This window comes from Beta vulgaris, chromosome 5 (assembly GCF_026745355.1).
Source record: "Beta vulgaris subsp. vulgaris cultivar EL10 chromosome 5, EL10.2, whole genome shotgun sequence".
NCBI classification, from domain to species: domain Eukaryota; kingdom Viridiplantae; phylum Streptophyta; class Magnoliopsida; order Caryophyllales; family Amaranthaceae; genus Beta; species Beta vulgaris.
Genome location: NC_079206.1, coordinates 6,473,257 through 6,492,764, shown reverse-complemented (window position 1 = coordinate 6,492,764; position 19,508 = coordinate 6,473,257). Strand labels below are relative to the sequence as shown.

The 19,508-nt window shown below is 31.5% G+C and overlaps 3 protein-coding genes across 3 annotated transcripts; 2 read left to right on the top strand and 1 right to left on the bottom strand.

The window, feature by feature from the left end:
• Positions 1–1,072: 1,072 nt before the first annotated feature.
• On the bottom strand, positions 1,073–4,963 carry LOC104892710 (alcohol acyl transferase 2). Its single transcript, XM_048643920.2, has 3 exons — positions 2,848–4,963; positions 2,259–2,468; positions 1,073–2,008 (listed from the first exon to the last, which is right to left on the bottom strand). Exons 1-3 carry the CDS (start codon positions 3,289–3,291, stop codon positions 1,301–1,303), a joined length of 1,362 nt encoding a protein of 453 aa, XP_048499877.1. The 5' UTR covers positions 3,292–4,963; the 3' UTR covers positions 1,073–1,300.
• Positions 4,964–9,396: 4,433 nt separating this feature from the next.
• On the top strand, positions 9,397–10,382 carry LOC104892708 (cytochrome P450 81Q32-like). The gene has a single exon (XM_048645671.1). The coding sequence runs from the start codon at positions 9,426–9,428 to the stop codon at positions 10,380–10,382; it is 957 nt and encodes a 318-aa protein (XP_048501628.1). The 5' UTR covers positions 9,397–9,425.
• A 1,137-nt stretch (positions 10,383–11,519) lies between these two features.
• On the top strand, positions 11,520–12,188 carry LOC125491529 ((+)-piperitol/(+)-sesamin synthase CYP81Q2-like). The gene has a single exon (XM_048645672.1). The coding sequence runs from the start codon at positions 11,520–11,522 to the stop codon at positions 12,186–12,188; it is 669 nt and encodes a 222-aa protein (XP_048501629.1).
• Positions 12,189–19,508: the final 7,320 nt, after the last annotated feature.

The following is a 19,508-nucleotide window of genomic DNA, read 5'->3' as shown; positions in this document are numbered from 1 at the left end:
TATTCCTATAATGTCGTTTACCATGATGGAATGGAGTGCAGTGCAGAAGTAGAATAATAACAAAAAATTTGATTGGAAACTTGATTGAACTAAATGACCAACATTTGCTATCCAATCAACTGATTTGTTTGCTTCTCTATAAATATGTTGAATATGATAGGACTGAAACGGTTGTGTAGAAGAGCTTTTATATCGTAATACGATGAAGTGGATTTGCCATGGAGCTTGCCAAAGATATTTGACCGCATTGATTACTAGTAGGTTGTCACGTTCAATTTGTATGTGTTGTATACCATGTTTTAAAGCTAAATTAAGCCGGTAGATCTAATATTATATCTTTATTAAACGTTATACTCTATCTGTTCTTTGTTGATGATCTTCGTTGAAATGTTGGCACTTTATAGAATTATACGGAATCTTCTAAATTTTCCTAATATATAAGAAAAGAAATATAGTCATGTGCATCCTTATTTGATTTCTCTCATTGAATACTTTAAAAATATCGAATTTTTAGAATTTTTACTAATATGTAATTGCATATATTAACAGTAAATTATATACATTGGTTAATATACAAGTCAAATTAGGAACATTAATAAGGAACTGATCGAGTACTAAATAAAGTATACTTTCATAAATATTCATAACATATTATTATCATTTATGTTAGTTACTTATAAGTTAAATATGAGAATATAATTCCATAATTGTTGCTCGCCACAAACACCTTTTCCTCTATCGAGTTAGTACTCTTACCACCACATCTTTTAGTGTAATCGGGCTTCAAATATGAACGTTGCTATACTAAACAACAAGAGTAGATTCATCATACATTTGGGTGTACCATGCACCTACCATGTGCATGGTACATCCAAGGAAATCTGTTGCTTATTTGCTCATTTGGAATCTGCAAAAGAGCATAATGAGAGCTCCAAGTGAGCAAAAGAAATAGACTTGGATGTACCATTCTCATGGTACACCCGAGTATATGATAAAAATTCACAACAATAATAACAACCATTTGGTGATTACTCAATTTTGTAATTTCAAATTTATATCATTGTCATATCTTCAAGGAGAAATACTCTCCATTGTATTACAAAATTCATACGCACAATTAAAAATTTAGTAAGCAAAACATTAATAGCAATGAAACTTATGGAGGGATTTGAGGCTTATTGGGCATCTGAGTGAGTGATCCTAGACACCTGTACGACCGTGTGAGGGTACCTAGAGGAAATTCTTGTTAAAGAAGTAGCAACGAACCTCATTATATGATTGAAACAATGCTCTACCAAAATCAAAGTCTTGATCTCGCAAAAATGGGCCGCGAAACATCTCCAACAAATCTTCCCAACTCCTTTCGAAACCTTAACAAAGCCTCCTTTGGTAACTCCAAAACAACAGCTATTACATCTTTCTTATTAGCATCTTTAAACCTTGTAAAAGTGCTAACAAGTGAAGTTCCCTTAGGAACTCCAGAATATGATGGACTTCCCCACCCAAAATCAACGAATTCAAGCCCTTTTCGTGTTAGATTTGTTGCCATCCAACTTAAATTTTGCTTGTAGTAGTTTGGCATTCCTTCCATAACCATATAATCTATCATCGATTTCGCGTACTCTTCATTCGCCTTATCTCTTGATTCTTTCACTAATTGTAAGGCATAAGCTAGTGAAGTATCATGCATTAATTCCTTAGCTTTTGTTGTTATAGCGGGTGAAACAAATGAGTTGCCGTAGTATCCTAAAGGCAACACAATGATGTTATTTTCCCGTACACTAACGGTCATGGAAAATTGAACTATGTCCTCAGGGTCTGGTTGTAAGGCCAATACACGACATCGCCATACACAAGCACATAGTACTTCGAAGCTCGAACACGAGTGTCGAAGATTAGATGGTAGATGATTGCGAATTGCTTCAATTTTTTCAGGGCCAAAGAAGAAGCCTTCTTGGTTCATGTTGCTTCCACCCTCCTTCACTAGCTCATATGTTTTGTCTTTTGCCTATTTGAGATAAAAAGAGGATCAATATGCGATCAATGATCCATAAAAGCTACTTTCTCGTTTGCTTTTTATTTGCAACATAGCTCAATGTAAACGGTCAAAAATTAATTTAAGCAGCATTATCCTAACTCATCCTTTTTACCCGTTTTCGAATTATTTTAGAATACTTCTCCCTACCATTAAAAAATAACAATTACTACTAAAATAAGCGCTACTGCATAGTCTATGAAGTAATAAGGTGACTCTTTACCTTTTCATACTCGTGATGAGTACAAGTCACTTTTGGAGGGTACCTAGCACATAGAAGCTCCCTTTGCCAAACAGGCATGATAGAAGGCTCTTGTGCACCTCTTGAGAGTTCGACCATTGCGTAAAGGAATTGCATGAATCCTAGCATATCACACATGGTATGATTGAATCTTATAGCTAAGATGTACCCACCACACAACAAGCGCGTCACCTGCATTAGTGAAAATTATGTATATTATTTATCGTCTTTAATTATTATATATTAACTAGAGAAAAAAAAATCATTTATTAATATAATACTTTATTATAGTAACACTAAATACAACTTAGCCCAGTGGTTAAAACTTTAGTATATGTACATTACATGCAATTTCTTGTTTTCGCACGCCTTTTAATATATTTGTATAGATGTTTCTCAATCAACAGAATTATCATGAAATAAATAATGAATTACTCTATCTGTACTTTAAAAGATCATCAACTTAATTCATACACAATGTTTTTAATTATACAGAAAAAAAATTCATGCTTGATCTCATTAATTGTTAGATTCGTTTCAATATGTATGTTCACGTTTTTTTTATGCGTACCTGAAATAGCAATAAAGGGCAACCTATGATCCCACTTGAGCCAGGAACATCGTAAAGAAGTTCCCCTAACAAAGGACATGGAGGAAGAATTTGAGTTTGAATTTCCTCCAAAGTAACATTTGCATCTGCCTCAATAAATAAGGCTCCCTTGTTGTTACAGTCCACGATCAACTTCTGGTTGTTCCCGGCAGCTACCGGCCTTATCCGGCCGGCGAAAGGGTAGTAGTAGACTAGTGTCTTAGCAAGAGCTTGTTTGATCACTTTTGCTGGATCATCATTTTTCCCTTCTTCTAATTGCCTCCCTTTAAAAGACATGATCACTACTGCTTGAACTCGAACACCTGGTTGATCATCTATATTGGATAGTACTATTGATTCATTTTTTGTTGGAATTTCTGGTACCACAAAAACTGTTTCTTGCCTTCTTACTTTGAACCCTCCCATAATGAAAACTATCAATTAAAGGAAATAAATGTATGTAGCTTGGAAGGTTTGGTTTTAATGTAAGAAGATTTTTGTTGATTGTATTATACTTAAATAACTTTGTTAATGTTTTAGTAAGATGTCATGAATATATATGCTTCTTTGGACGCAATTTATAGATACATGAGCCTACAGGCTTCATTGCTAATCAAACCAGTCAAGTGTGCACAGTGCACTCTTTCACCTATTCTTTTTGTACTTGAAAAACAAAAACAAGTTGATTATACTTCATATTATGCAATGTTTTTGTTTTTTTTGTTTTCGAGTATTTTATGTGATAATTTTAGCTGATGTTAGTAATGCTGTATTTGGTAATATTTTTTTTAAAGGTAAGGAGAAGGCGTTCTAACCAGACCGAGATTTAGCACAGGTCAATTTGGTTCAGGTTTGCAGGCAAGACCCCTTAAAAATAGGGGAGAATGGTAAGGGAAAATCCCCATTCCTAAAGTGCCTCTAGTTAATAATTAGTATGCATACACCATGATATGACACAACTATTTTTTTTTTTTTATAGGAAGAATGTACCATTTTATTCTGCTAAGGTGAAAAGGTATTTTTATGTTGGGGGTTGGCACACAACTATTTTAATACAACGGGACACGTTTTGTTACCAAACTAGTTATTAGGTCCGGGTTATGCCCGGGTAAGAAAAAAATTTCATTTATTAATATAATACTTTATGATAATAACATTAAATACAACTTAACCTAGTGGTTGTCTTTTTATATATTTGTATAGATATTGTTTTGAGAACGTATTGTGTCGGACTCGTCCGACCATAATCTTTGGTCGAACGACTTTCAGGTGGTTCCAATTTTTTTCAGTTAGTCTTAATTTTTTTCCAGGTAGTCTTCATTTTTTTTCAGGTAGTCTTCATTTTTTTTCAGTTAGTCTTAATTTTTTTTCAGTTAGTCCATTATTTCTTCCAGTTGGTCCATTTTTTGTTTCAGTTGGTCCATTGTTTGTTTCAGTTGGTCCATTGTTTGTTTCAGTTGGTATACATATTACGAAACAAAGTCCAACTGAAACAAAACAAAGTCCAACTGAAACAAAACAAAGTTCAACTGAAACAAAATAAAGTCCAACTGAAAATGGAAAATAGGAAAAGAATGAAGAAAACTTCTAACCTCAATTTGTTGTGAATGGTGGAAATCTCAAGTAATTTCAAAGAATGAAGAAAACTTCTAACCTCAATTTGTTGTGAATGGTGGAAATCTCAAGTAATTTTATCCTTCAGATTACTCGTTGTTTGGGTGATTCCTCCACTGCCAGTCGAACACCTTCGTTGTAATGATTTCCCAGATGCAAATTCTCTTTCTTTAATTTCCCAGATGCAAATTCTCTTTCTTTAATTTCCCAGATGCAAATTCTCTTTCTTTTGCATTTCAAGCTGTCTCCTCATTCTCTTCTCATTCCTCTATGTTTCAGGTCCATTCTCTCTCCTCAAACTTATTTCTTTTCTTTTGTTTTGGTTTTGTGCAGACGCAGGTTCTCATTTCTCTATGTTTCAGGTCCATTCTCTCTCCTCAAACTTATTTCTTTTCTTTTGTTTTGGTTTTGTGCAGACGCACAGGTTTCATGGAAGTTGTTGATGGTCCGACCGAAAGTTTCGGTCAGACCGTCTGATACAATACTTTCACTATTGTTTTTTTTATTAATTAGCTACACGCTTGTAATTACATATATTAATTTCAATTAGAATCGTCGAATTTGACTTCCATTTTTTTATCATTTGTTCGACTACAGACTACTAGAATAATTACCCGATAATAGGGTTGTTACAACTTCTTATAAAACTCAAACATTATAACACATTGAGAACGGGTTCATTGTTGTAGACACACCGATATCTCTATTATATAAGGCAACACATGAGGGACACCAAAAAATAGAAAAAGGAATAAAAGAAAAATAAAATAAAGAGACAACTAACTGTTTCATTTGAACGAAAAAAGGTGGGAAAGTAGGACATTTAAAGTAAACATCAGTTTTTGAAAGAAACAAAATGTAAAGTCGGTTTTTCTACCTAATTAATTTTATTTTCTACTTCACACACTATCGCACGCATCGCGTGCATGTAAGACTAGTAATATTAATATGGTAATTGGTACACTTTTAAACTTGCATTTTCTTACCTCATTAATAAAAAGGACGCTTTGTTAGTTTTTTTTCTTACTTAATTTATTTTATTTTTGTTGAATTTAACTTTCTTTTTTTTTTGTGAAATAACTTCTTTTTGTTGAACTTAACTTAATTTTTGCTAAATTTTATTATTTTTGTGGGAACTAACTTTTTTTTGACAGGAAGAAAAATAATTTAATTCATTCATAAGAGATAGCCAAACGGCATTTACAATCAATTCCTGAAAAATCGAAAATTCCAACATAGGTATATAACACCTTAGAACTAGATACATCGCAGATTTGATAAAAAATAGCCTTAATAAAAAATACAATCTGTGAGTTTGCCCGGATTCGGCTTAACTTCCGCTGATGCACAGTCGTTTGGGTGAAAATACTTCCGTGGTCTTCTAGCTTCTTACAGAGAATAGTTATTGTTAGATCTTCCTTATTCATTAGACGAACAAAAAAAGAAATGGAACATCCTAAAATAAATACCATCTTAATGATGGGATATACTTATTGGAAGCAATTAAAAAGGTTTTTGGGGCTTACCACCGGTACGAACACCAGTGGAAGCTCCTACAATGATTCACAATTGAGACCAAGAAGAAAAATGATGAAAAAACAAAGAGAAAGAAGAAAGAATGAAGGAAAAACCTTCAAAACAGAAGAAAAACCTAACTTAATATCAGCTAATTAATATAAAAAATGATTTTTTTTGTGGGAACTAACTTGTCTTTTGTTAAACTTAACAACTTTTGATGAAACTTTGTCTAATAAGTTGAGGACAACAAACGCTAAAATTTAGTTTACTTCACTTGAATTTTACCGATATGAAATTATTTTACCAATTACAGTTTAAATTTACTAATTGAAATCGATAAGTTTGTATTACAAATTATTAATTGGTAATGGTTAAACTGATTTCTACAGATTCATACTTCCTCCATTCTTTATTATATTAATTGCAATATTTTGACTTTTCTACTATTCGCAATTCACACTTTGATTGTGTATTGATAATGATCTAAACATGAGGATGAACATAGTTATATGAGATACCATTTAATTTGCTATCCATCTCAATGAGTAGTTTTTAATGTTTCATTTGCATAATTTTTACAATACATATTTTTATCCATAATTACCTTACTTAGGCTCTTTTTTGCCAGAAATTATCTTATTTATAAAATATTGTACAAAATTACCTTTGTTCCATTATTGTTTGTTGTCCATTAGCTACCTAATTTTGTTTCCAATGTTAATTGTAGTTTTCGGTGAGTAAATCCATGTATAGGTCACATGACTTGTTATTTTTCTTTCTTATATATTTCCTCTTCTGTTTTTCCCTCCCTTTTTGTAAACTAATCCCCCTTCTTATTTCTCTAACCTCCTTTACCCTATAATGGCATTAGGAAACTCGAGAGGGGGGATATGAAAAGGTTGGAAGAGACACTAATACGTGAAAGAATGAAAGTAGTGCTTCACACTGTGCAAGGCACAATAATGCCAAGAGATGTATCTAGAAGAAAATGAGGTTCGAATTAACTTATTTCACCTTTGATCTCTTATTGATTGACTCTAGTAATATTGTATGGTCTGACTCTTTTTTCTAAAAATAAAGAATAAAAAAAAGGAAAAGAAAAGAAGAAGAAAAGGAGAGTAAGACACTTGATAAATCTTGGAGTTCAATTCACATATGAAAAAAAAATTATTAAGGTTTTGAAGATCATCATTTTGGATTCCAGTATATCCGAAGATTAGTTATATTTGAAAGGGAATAGATTGTTTAGTGGCACAGTAACATACACAGTGTCACAGTGAAGAAAGACTTATGATGTTTATTTGCAGAAGTTGAAAATCTGGAAAAAAAGGGGGGGGGGGATTTAAGCACTTGTTGAGCCAATTGCCATTTCAAATCTTCAAGCTTGCATTACCTATATATCCTCATCTTACATTCTTAGCTATCAACCATGATCCTTCATGATTATTTCTTGCTTCATAAATTCGGATTGTGAGTTGGATTATGTTTTTGCTTAATGACTTCGAATTGTGAGTTGGATTATGACGTAGCACCAACATCCTTAGTATTTATTATTTGAGCTACTTGAATTATTTTGCCGACTATATCTTACTTTGACTCGCTAAACATGTTGATGCTCTCCTTTTTGATAATGTCAAAAGGGAGAAGATGGGTATAATACTTAGACTAATGAATGAAATTATCTTGGTTACCATGTTACTTGTGAATGTATGTGAATGATGTTATGTTACCTTCTCTAATGTGATTAATGGTGCATATTTTGAGGGGGAAGTATTATTTGTTTGTCATCATCAAAAAGAGGGAATTTGTTGTGACTCCAAGTCAATGTTATTTTGATGATGATAAACACATGTTATTTTGATAATGATAAACAATTTGTGCCATAACTTGTATGAGTGTAACAGTGATCTAAGAAAGCCATGAAGACTCGACATTCATGAAAGATTGAAGAACTTGAAGATATGGAAGCTTAGATTTTGTTACACTCTTAATTATGTAATGTAAAGTATTGGAACCTTGTGTTAAACTTTGTGCTAAAATTAGAAATGTGAAATTAGAATGGTTATTTATTTTCTTAGAGCTAAGAAAATAGGTAAGCATATTAATTTCATATTTCTATATAAAAAGGGAATCTTAGTTTTGATATTAAGATATTAAAGAAAACATTTTTAAAAAGGATTTTATAAAACCAATTTAAAAAATGATTTTATAAAAAGTTGATTTAAAAAAGATTTTATAAAAATCGAATTTAAATAGTTTTCGAAAAAAACGGATTTAATAAAATATCGAGTTAAAATAGTTTTATAAAAAATAAGAATTTTGAAAACTGTTTTGGAAAAAAGAATTTTGAAAATAAAGGAGTATGAGATAAAAAGGAAATAAAATTGGTTGTCAAAGTTTGGATAAACATTGATTTGTTGTCAAAGTTTGGATAAACATTGATTTGAGAAAAACTTATCTTCTTAGAGTTAAAGATAAAGATGAAGAAGATAAAGACTGTTTTCTAAAAGGAATCAATTTTATTCCTTAATTTTAGGAGTAAAAGAAAATCCTATCCTTAAGAAGGATTTTCGGTTAGTCCATAAGGTATAAAAGGAATTAAAACTCAGTTTCATAACTCACGTTTTCAGAGAATATAATCGGAGATTTCGAGAGCTGAAAACAGTTTCCTAAAGCACAGAGCATAGCACTGAGTTCTAATAAGGTTGAGTAACTATTCGAAGTTTGTAACTGTCCTCTAATTTGCTTGAATAAGAAGCACGCTTTTGAGGATCTTTTCTATTTGTAATTTCATTATTATAGAGAGTAGCAACACTTAGAGTTAAGTGTTGGGGAGCACTATTAGAGTTAGTAGTGGTGGGGGGATCTTATTGTATCAAGAGGTTGATATTCTAGGATTCAAATAATAAAAGAGTTTGGTTTGTGTGGACGTAGATCTCAGAGGTGAGATTGAACCACGTTATATATTGTGTTTGATCTTTAATTTCATATTTTATTACGTTTTAGTTTTCGCAAAAATACGAATCGGAGAATTACGAGCGAATAGCACAGTGCCATAACAGAGTTTTTGCGAAAAACGATTAAATTTAGTCACTCAATTCAACCCCTTTTTTGAGTGGGTTTTCCAACACATCATAGCTACTCACAACCCCCCCCCCAACTAAATAATTATAGTAGATGCATGTGCTTTCTTGACTGGACAAATCATGGATTCATATTGGAACAAAAAGTTTAAAATAGTACCACACGCTAGCTTACGTAACATCTCCATTCTTCCACCTTATAAACATGAAGTTCTGTATACATTGATATTAATAATCTATAGTTGTGACGTTGCAAACTTTTATATAAATGGAGGTGGAAGTCAATTGCTAATGCCATAATCATCACAAATACCTTTTAGGTCAAGTAAAAAGCAAATAAACAACATGCAATACTTCCACTTCTTGTATTACTTGCCACTTCTACTTGCATTTTATGTGCTCACCACAAAACTCATCCAAAAAATCCTAAGTTATCCACCCACACCATTTTTTTCGCTACCCATCTTTGGTCACCTCTACCCTTTTATAAATAAGCCTCTTGCGCGAACCTTAGCAAAACTATCCCAATATTACGGTCCAATCATTATGTTCAACTTTGGCTCTCGCGCGGTACTTGTAATTTCTTCACCTTCTGCCGCGGAGGAATGTTTTCGTAAAAATGACCTCGTCTTCGCTGATCGCCCGGACTCTCTAGTGTCCAAGGTCTTAGGGTACAACAATACGGCCCTCTTGGTCGCTCGGTATGGACCACATTGGCGCAACCTACGTAAGATTTCGGCTGTCGAGGTTTTCTCGTCTCAACGCCTTAATCTCCTTTCCACCATTCGTCATGACGAGGTGAAGTCGCTCATCCGACGACTGTATGTACATTCGTCGTCGGATGGCGAAGTTAGGATGGTGGAAGTAGAGATGAAGACAGTGTTCTCGGAGCTTATGTACAATGTCATGATGAGGATGGTCACGGGGGATTGTAGCTACTATGGAGATAATGATAAGGGGAGAAAATTTATGAAAGTTGTGGAGGATATATTTATGGTAGCTGAGTTGCCAAATATCGGAGATTTTGTGCCTTTTTTGAGGAAGCTTAAGTTTCAGGGGTATGTGGAGAAAACTATACGTGAAGTTCATGAGAAATCAGATTGTTTCTTGCAAGAGATGATAGAAGATCAACGATCAAAGATGTTTGAGGATAAGCAGGAGAAAGGTTTGATCGAAGTTCTACTGTTATTGCAAAATAAAGAACCTGAAATTTACACGGATCAGATTATCAAAGGCCTTATCGTAGTAAGTTCAACAAATAAAATTTCTTGCATGCATTTTTTGATTCTAATGACCTTATGAAACGGTTTAGGCTATGTTTGGCAAAACTGACTGAAATGGAGCTGAAACTGATTAGGAAGCAGCTGAAACTGTTAAGGTGCTGAAACTGTTAAGCTAGCTGATTACATAACCTGTTTGGTAATATTATTTATGACTGTAGCTGAAATATCTTTTTAAATTTAAAAACATAAAAAGAAAATATCTTTTTAGGCTTAAAAAGATAAAAAGAAAATAATAATAATAATAAAATTTCAGCACCTTATCTCAGAAGCTATATTTTATTCCAACTCAATTTCAGTCAAATTTTGGACTTAAATTTTATTTAAGTTCCTCCACCAAACATCACTAATCATATAAGGTGACTTAAAATTGTAGCACCTAATCATTTAAGTCACCTGAAATGCTTCTCCAAACAGAGCCTTAAGCTAACAACAAATTTACAATGTTTGTTTGATTAGGTCGTGATATATCTACATATATTTCTTACACAAACTAACGCTATGTATTTACTTCAACTATCATATTTGTAAAACTCGTTCTAATATGACTAATATTTAATATGCTGGTTGCTTTGTTCAACAAAAAAAAAACTATCATATTTTATCAGCAAAATTAAATATCAATTTTTTGTTGTCAAAGATGTGTGAGGATACAACTTATACTCTTAAATTGTATAACGTATATTTTTAGCAAGTGTTAAGCTTATTTAAGTCTTCAGACCAAATATCTTTTCTAATAAAAAAAACAGAGTAATCAGTAGAATTTTTTTTATTTTAGTTAAAATATTCAAGTTAAAGTTAAACTGATTAAATCATGATCGTTAAGTTTGTAAGTCAAATTATACCAGTTAAATAATAAATAAATAAATCACGTGAAAATAAATTGTTAGAGATATGAGATATAATCGTAGATTATTCACTAAATAATATCTTAATATAAGTATATTATTCTCTTAATAATATAATATGGAAAATATATCATACATATATTTTTCGATACTGATTATATCTCATATCTCTAACATAAATCAGGTGAATCGAAAACACTACTTTTTTTTTTATACACTTTCTTTTGGTGAATGAAAACACGGCTTGAGTGTCAAAATTTATATATATAGTTATCCAAATATTATGTGATTATCTAGCACTTCTATTTCATATGGAATGCCCTTGTTTAATAGATTACTCTAATTGCATTCAGGTCTTAATAATAGCTGGAGTTGATACCACAGCAACAACCATGGAATGGGCTCTCACACTTTTACTCAATAATCATGCAAAACTTGTTAAAGCACAAGCTGAAATTTCAAAGTTTGTAGGATATAATCGCTTAGTTAATGAGTCAGATTTAAGCCACCTTCCTTACCTCCACTGCATCATAAAAGAGACATTAAGGATGTACCCCGCTGCACCCTTGCTAGTGCCTCACGAGTCGTCAAGTGATTGCACCGTGGAGGGCTATCGCGTCCCGCGTGGCACAATGTTATTGGCTAATGTTTGGGCTATACATAATGATCCTAAGCTATGGGACGAGCCTAGGAACTTCAAGCCTGAGAGGTTCGAAATTGAAGGCACGAAGGAAAACCGAGTAGGGTATAAGCTCATGCCTTTTGGGTCCGGTAGAAGGGCTTGTCCGGGTGAAGGTTTGGCTATGCGCATGATTGGATTAACGCTTGGATCATTAATACAAGCCTTTGAATTGGAAAGGATTAGTGAAGAGATAGAGGATGTGGAAGAAGGGGCTAGACTTACCATGCCTAAGATTAATGCTTTGAGAATGAAGCTACGACCACAGTCCTTTATGTTAAGAACACTCTCTCAAATATAAATGGGGAAGCACAAATGTCTGAATCATAATTTATGGTGTAACACGCACCCATGCACAAACCACTTTGTTTTGTAAAAGAAACTCAAACGATATGAGATTCATGTCATAATTTGTATAGTCGTCTATGTTATTTTTGTTGAAGTCAATTTCGTTATGCATGTTACGCAATAAATTATGGTGTAATATGTTATACCTAAAAGTCAAAACGCATTTATGGAGAAGTGAACATCTTTTCCATCTCATAGTTAACTTGTATGATTTGGAGATTATTATTATTGGGTTTATGTGTCAACAAATTCAATTGCTTTAAAGAATGGGTTTTGATATATGTTGTTCTAAAAGATGAAAATAAACATCAATATAGAAGTATTTCCTAAAATTGATTCCATGTACTAGCAATATATATTCAAGAATTTCCTTCTTATCCTTGTATAAAATTATCAAACAAGCCCATATTAAGTGGAACTTTTAAAATTAATCTAAGCTGCTCTAAAGAAATCTAAGTTATTATTGTTCTCAAAATAGGAGTAAAGGAATCATATATAATATTAAAGCAAGAAAAATTCAGCCTACGTGGCAGCCCCATATTCTTTCTCGCCTCTCATTGCTCCTTTGATTTTTCGACCCCTCTCATTCACTTGCCACATGTCATTTATTGAAGTAATATTTTGCAAATCCTCTTTGATTGAGGCAATGAGGCGTGTATGGGAACAAATCAATTCCTTCCAAATTCTCATATTTGCTACAATTATATTATTATGATTGATTTTCAACATGGTTTGGTGATTCTTTCCAAATCTCGCGTTCTTCTTCAACACTCTGATTCTTCACAACACTATATCAATATAATATAGTAGCAAAATTTATTTTGTATAATAGCTGCCAAAATCTTCATCTTTGCGAAAAATTCATTTTTTTTTTCTTAAAGTATTGCAATATATTTGTAAAACATAGAAATTTTTTTTACTTAGATAAATATTTTAGATTTATGACTACAACTTATGACAATATCTAATTGAATTTTATGTTACTCTATATTTGCATTTTACCTTTTCAAATATAAATCTTGAAGGTATTTTGATTCGTTATAAAATAAATTATTACATTCAATGTGAAAGCTTTTGTTTGGTATCGAAATAATCTATCTCTATTATATAAGGGAAGGGGGAGCTATGGTGTCCCTCCAGGAAATTATTTTACTGCCCTCATGAATAAATTAACTACTTTGCCAAAAAAAAAGAAATCAAACTCAAATATACCATAAAAAAGTTAAAAAAATATTGAACACAATTATATCTCTATTATATAAAGGAAGGGGGAGCTATGGTGTTCCCCAAGGACATTATTTTACTACCCTCATGAATAAATTAACTACTTTGCCTAAAAAAGAAAAAAAAAATCAAACTCAAATATAGCATTAAAAAAGTTAACAAAAATGTTGAAAACAATTATATAATAACTAAGCCACCATAAATGATTACAATTGTCTACAAGTATTAATGCATTCATACTAACAAATCAAATTTTGATTCCTATACAAAAAAAAAAACGACTTTCTGTCTCGAAAAAATACCAAGCAAGCATCGCGTGCGAAAAATACAAGTGATACTATTATTAAAAGAGCAGTTAAAAGTAAATATATATGAAATATATTGCTTATTTTATTAGATGAGTGCCATTTTTTTTTATCTTTTATCCAAAGTAAGTAGCGTATTTCCTCTTCCATTTTACTAGATTACATTTTAAAATATACGAATGATTTATGTCAATATTTTAAAGTCTTTAATATTTTATTTACCATTTATAAATCTACATAACATGATTTAAAGAAAAGTATCATAAAATATACATTTCATTATCTTATATTTTATCAATTTTTGATGCAATCATGAAATATATGTATGTATTAGGTAACGATGAAATATAAACAGTCTTATTAAACAAAAAATATTTCTTGCATTATCCACGGGGTCCAAAAACTACATTATTATGATGGTTGGTCCATAACTAAGGTGGAAAATGTATTTTCACTTTAATTTTGTTAAATTATATTAGTACATAGGATAAATTATTTTGTCGCTCTTTTTTGTCTTAAATATTTTATTTAATATTTATAAGTATTTACACCATGATATTCAAGATTGTATTATCACATGTTAAATTTATGAAACAAAAATTTCATAATATAACTTACAATTCATATTGTTTACCAGTTAGCTATATATACAAATACATACAAAAGTCCCATTCTAATAATTTTAAAGATGATTTGCACCCATTACAGGAAGAAAAAAATGAGAATAGCCACGAATTTACATATTTTATTTTATCCATTAAAATATCAACTTGAAAAGTTAAATTTTCGTAAAACCTCACTTTTTTCAAAAAGAAAAAATAACTGCCTTTTTCATTGCTTTTTTTCTTCATAAAAAAAGGCATAAGTTCCAGATAAAGGGAAAAGCTTGCAATGAACACAACTAATTAAGAACTAATACGTATAATATGGATGCGTAAATCCTAAATAATTTCAAATAACAAAGCTAATTAAAATTTGAATATTACAGGTAAATCAATTTATGAATATGTATTAGCATATTTGATTAAACAATATAGAAGAAGCAATGAACAAATTCTAAAACAATATAGTAAAACAGTATCATGAAATTTATGATTGAAGAGATAAGTGATAACTTGGGCGACGACACAATCACAAGATAGAGGCAACATGAATAGAACGTAAATCCTTGAAAACATAAATTAATAATTGATAACGGCAAGAAATCGTCTCAACTTGAACTCAATTCTTTATGTCCCTCTTCTCTAAAATCACCTTCAGTTCCATAGAATTCATCAGCTCGAATATCAAAATAAATTAAAGAAAATTAAAACGACATGCAAAGTTGGGGGATTGCACTTCAAAGTTTAACAAAATCTAATAAAAGATAGAGAACGTTGTTTTCTTTGCCTGAAGTGTCCAAAATTGATGTCTTCCTATTTAGATTTAAGGAAAAAAGATTGGGATCAAGATTTTTGTTGGATGCTTTTTTTAATGGATAAGGAAATTCAGTAGAATAGAGGATGGTGATAGCCGTAAACATAGCGTTTGAAGAGAATGGTCCATATTACCTATTTGTGTGTTTGGATATGTATATGATTTAGGAAATAACAAGTGGCCAGTTTAACGAGCAAATACGTCTAGGAGTAAGACAAATTATCTATAAGAAAAACTTTACTAAAAGTTAAAAAAGATTAGCAAAATTATTTGTTAAGTTAACTGCACCATAGAGATTAAAATTATTAACGAATATGTCATTTATTATAAAATAAATGAAACATGGGGCCCGAGGGGAGGATTATGGAGAGGATAGAGATAGAGAGAAATAAAAAGAGGAACTCATGTGATGAAGATAGAGATAAAGATTGAGATAAAGAGAAGTGCTCCCTCCAGGTTTTATTAGTTTACCACTACTTTCGCATAGAGTTTTAAAAGAAATAGATATGTGGGTCATAGAAGGAAAGATAAATTATTAATTTATTGGCATATCGTATTGTGTTGTGGGCCAACAAAAGTTGAGTGCGAAAGTAAAGATAATAATAAACAAGTAGTGAGACCATTCCAAAAAACAGAAAAAAAAAATGTATAAGCTAATAAGGGACAACTCAAAAAGGAAAGTGGCTAAACTAATAAAACTAGAGGGAGTAATTTTCAATTAAAGTAACGTGTCATTTATTATGAAACATCCTAAAACGGCAAGTGTTTTGTGTATTTTAGAATGAAAAAAATATATTTATTAATTAAATTACGGTTGAAGTTCTTAAAAATTTCTAATACATAATTATAAAAATATCTTTTAATCCTCAAATAAGTTTCATGGGAGTGTAAATATTTGGTATTCGTGCACATATAGTTGAGCTAACATTCGTAATCGTAAGGAGTAATTCGTTGCAAACTTTACTTAGATGGGTAACACGTACTTTTAAATTATTTACCCAATGTGATGATTTTATTATGTAACATAGTTAATATAGTTAATTGTTTAGTTTACAATTAAATTTGTTTACTATTTTATTAATTGTTTGTGAATTTGTACATCATATTAATATAGTATCACATTTGAATGCAACCACTTTTAAAAAATAGGCAATCATTACCATTAAAATATAAGTATATTTACTTAATAAAAACTTCACGTGCATTTTGCACGGGTCCAAAAACTAGTCTCAATAAACAAGTTAAGCAAAAAGACGCTTCAAACTACCCACCATATTTTTTTCTCACGTAAGTTATTGTAGTTATGCATATATTGTTGTTATCTGTTCGGAAAGGGTGTTGTAGTGTTTGATTAATGCGGAACAAATTAAAGAACTAATAAGAGCGAGAAAATCAATAAAAAAGATAAACAAGAGAACACAAGGATTTACGTGGTTCGATCACCCACATGTGGGAGATTCGAAAGCTTCTTCACTATAATGGAAGAAAGCAGAAAGAATAATATAATGAGTCATACTAGAGGCTAAAAGTTGTGTGTCAAACAATAATCACCAAAAAAGTCCTTTTATAACATAGGTAAATTCTAATAAAACCTAGAATAGTCTCCTAGTATAACTCTAATGACGGCTTAAAAACTTAGGGGAAAACAATGTAAAAACCCGTGAAAACAGGTCGGGCGCTGTTGCCTGGTCGAGCCAAAACCCGCCCGGACGGGCGCGGGACTAAATTCCAGTTTCCTTAGTTGTTCTTGAAACAGCCATAATTTTCTCGTTTCTCAGTGAAATTTTGGACATATGTCCTGTCGTTGAAAAGCTCTTGGAACAAGCTATCACCTCAAATTTGAATCACATCAAAACTCTTTATAGAATAAGAGATATATGCATTCAAAGTCAACCTTATGCCATTTTCACAATATTTCAAGTCACAAATAACATTATGAGTGTCGATGTCTTAGTGGTGATTGCCATAGTGGAGGTGGTTGTCGTAGTGGCAGTTGCACCAATGTATGTTTTCATGCTAGTTTAGTGTTAAGTTATTTTTGTTCTGTCAATTTGATTGCCTAAATTATTTTTCTTGTGATCGACTTGGCGTTTAATTATAAAGTGACACAACAACAACTCATGCTCAAAATGGAAACTTAAAAGTCGTCCTTGGATCGACGAATCAACCTGAAACTAAATAAGTTGGATCATGGTTAAGAGGTTGTCAATTCGATCGACATTGAAATTAGTATGAATCTGGAGTAAAGTTGATCTGAAGCCGAATACATCTGACCAAAAACCAATTTGACTGACTATTTTGATAGGTCTAGTACTCGTATTTAAAATAATCATTGAATGTAGCCCTCAACCCGTTGGGTGGACTCAAGTTCGAATAATTTGGATCATCGCCAAAAGGGTCGACCTGATATGAAATCAACCTGACCACGAAATTAACCTGCACTTGAATGAACACATTGAATGTTTTCATAGTATCTAAGAATGTGAAAGTGAAAATTGAAGCACTCTTGAGTACAATTAAGTTTGGCGCAGGGTGAGCATTTTACGTACGTGTGCAAGATTTATACACGTGAGGGCAGGGGCGAAGGCAGAACACATAAGCTAGGGGGGCCGATATAAGTTACGAGGGCCAATATAACTAATCGCAAGTTCGGAGGGCCGAGATTTTCACCACTTTTCTATAGAAATTTGACAAGGGGACGGGGGCCATGGCCCCTGTCAAAACCCCATGGCTTCGCCCCTGCGTGAGGGTGTGGGAAAAGTAGAAGGATATGAAGAGTGGGACCAAAGTGCATATAAAAGGCAATAGTTTGAGAAATATTGTATGAGTTAATTAAGTTATAGTAACAATACTTTTTTTTTTTACAAGAATAACAATTCGCTTCTATAGGATTCTACTCAAAGTTATTTATCTTTCTAAAAAATAATAGTAGGATTCTCTTTAGAGTTGTTATAAACATTTATTTGATTGAGTCTTAAAAGATTTAAACAGAATAAATAATACTCGTACATCTTCCAATTAAAACTGCAAATTGGTAATGTATATATATGAGTACCAATTGGAAATGTATTAGATTGTATTGAGAAGAATTTTTTTATTTGATTTTGTACAAACTGGGACGGGTTTGGTTACTAAAATGTATATATATAAGCAAGGAGCCAATTAATTTTTTTTCACTAGTTTTACGTTTTTTTTCTTCATATTGAGTTATGTTCTATTTATATATTATAATTTAAAAGAGCATACACTTTAATTATGAAATCATACCGATTTTGAACTATACTTACTTATATATATTTCAAACAATTTTGTGTTCTTTATGATACTGGTTTTGTTACTTTTATATTTATTTTTCTACAACTTGTGATGGTATCAGCTCATATAACTATGTTTCATTCAGAGGAATAAGAATAAAATAAAAATTGACTTATGTTGGAGAGATGGTTGAGTGGTTGATAGCTCCGGTATTGAAAACTGACATAGTTCTTTGTTCAGAACTATCGAGGATTCGAATCCCTCTCTCCTTTTGCTCGTTCAATAGAACTATACTTGTTAGTTTCTTAAATAACTTCATCCTCCTTTTCAATTTGAGCCATATTCTTTTTTTTATATATATACTGAGAAGGAAGTAATTTTTTTTTTTATATTGAGTCATATTCATAAAAACCTAGGTTGTAATATAATGTTATACAAACAAAAAAAAACATACAGTCATATTCATAAAAACCTAGGTTGTAATATAATGTTATACAAACAAAAAAAAACATACATTGGCGTGCATTAAGCTTATTTAGGGTGCGTTCTCTTCAACTTATTGGTCCTGAACTTATCTGAATTGAACTTATCAAAACTGAACTGATTGGAACTTATTAAACCTGGTTGGACTTTATTCAACTTATTGGACCTGATTGCATTGAACCTGATTGGAACTTATTGGACCAGATTGAAACTTATTGACCTGATTGAAACTTATTAGACCTTATTGGACCTGATTGAAACTTATTAGAACTTATTGTACGTGATTGAAACTTATTTGACCTTATTAGACAAAAAAAATTGACGAGCAATAACATAAATATTACCCGTAACGTAAATACTACCCCTCAAAATCTATTATGAAGTAATAATTATTAAAATTCGTCCTTTAAAAAAATAATTATTATTAATTATCTCTTATGATAAATAATTTAACAAAAAAAATTACTATTTATATATTTGCTTATACATAACTTTCACCACTAATAAGTCTTGTTTTGATTTCATAAAGCACTAGTAGCAAATCAAAAGTTGATTAACATTTATTGCTAACAAGTGAGAAATTGACACAT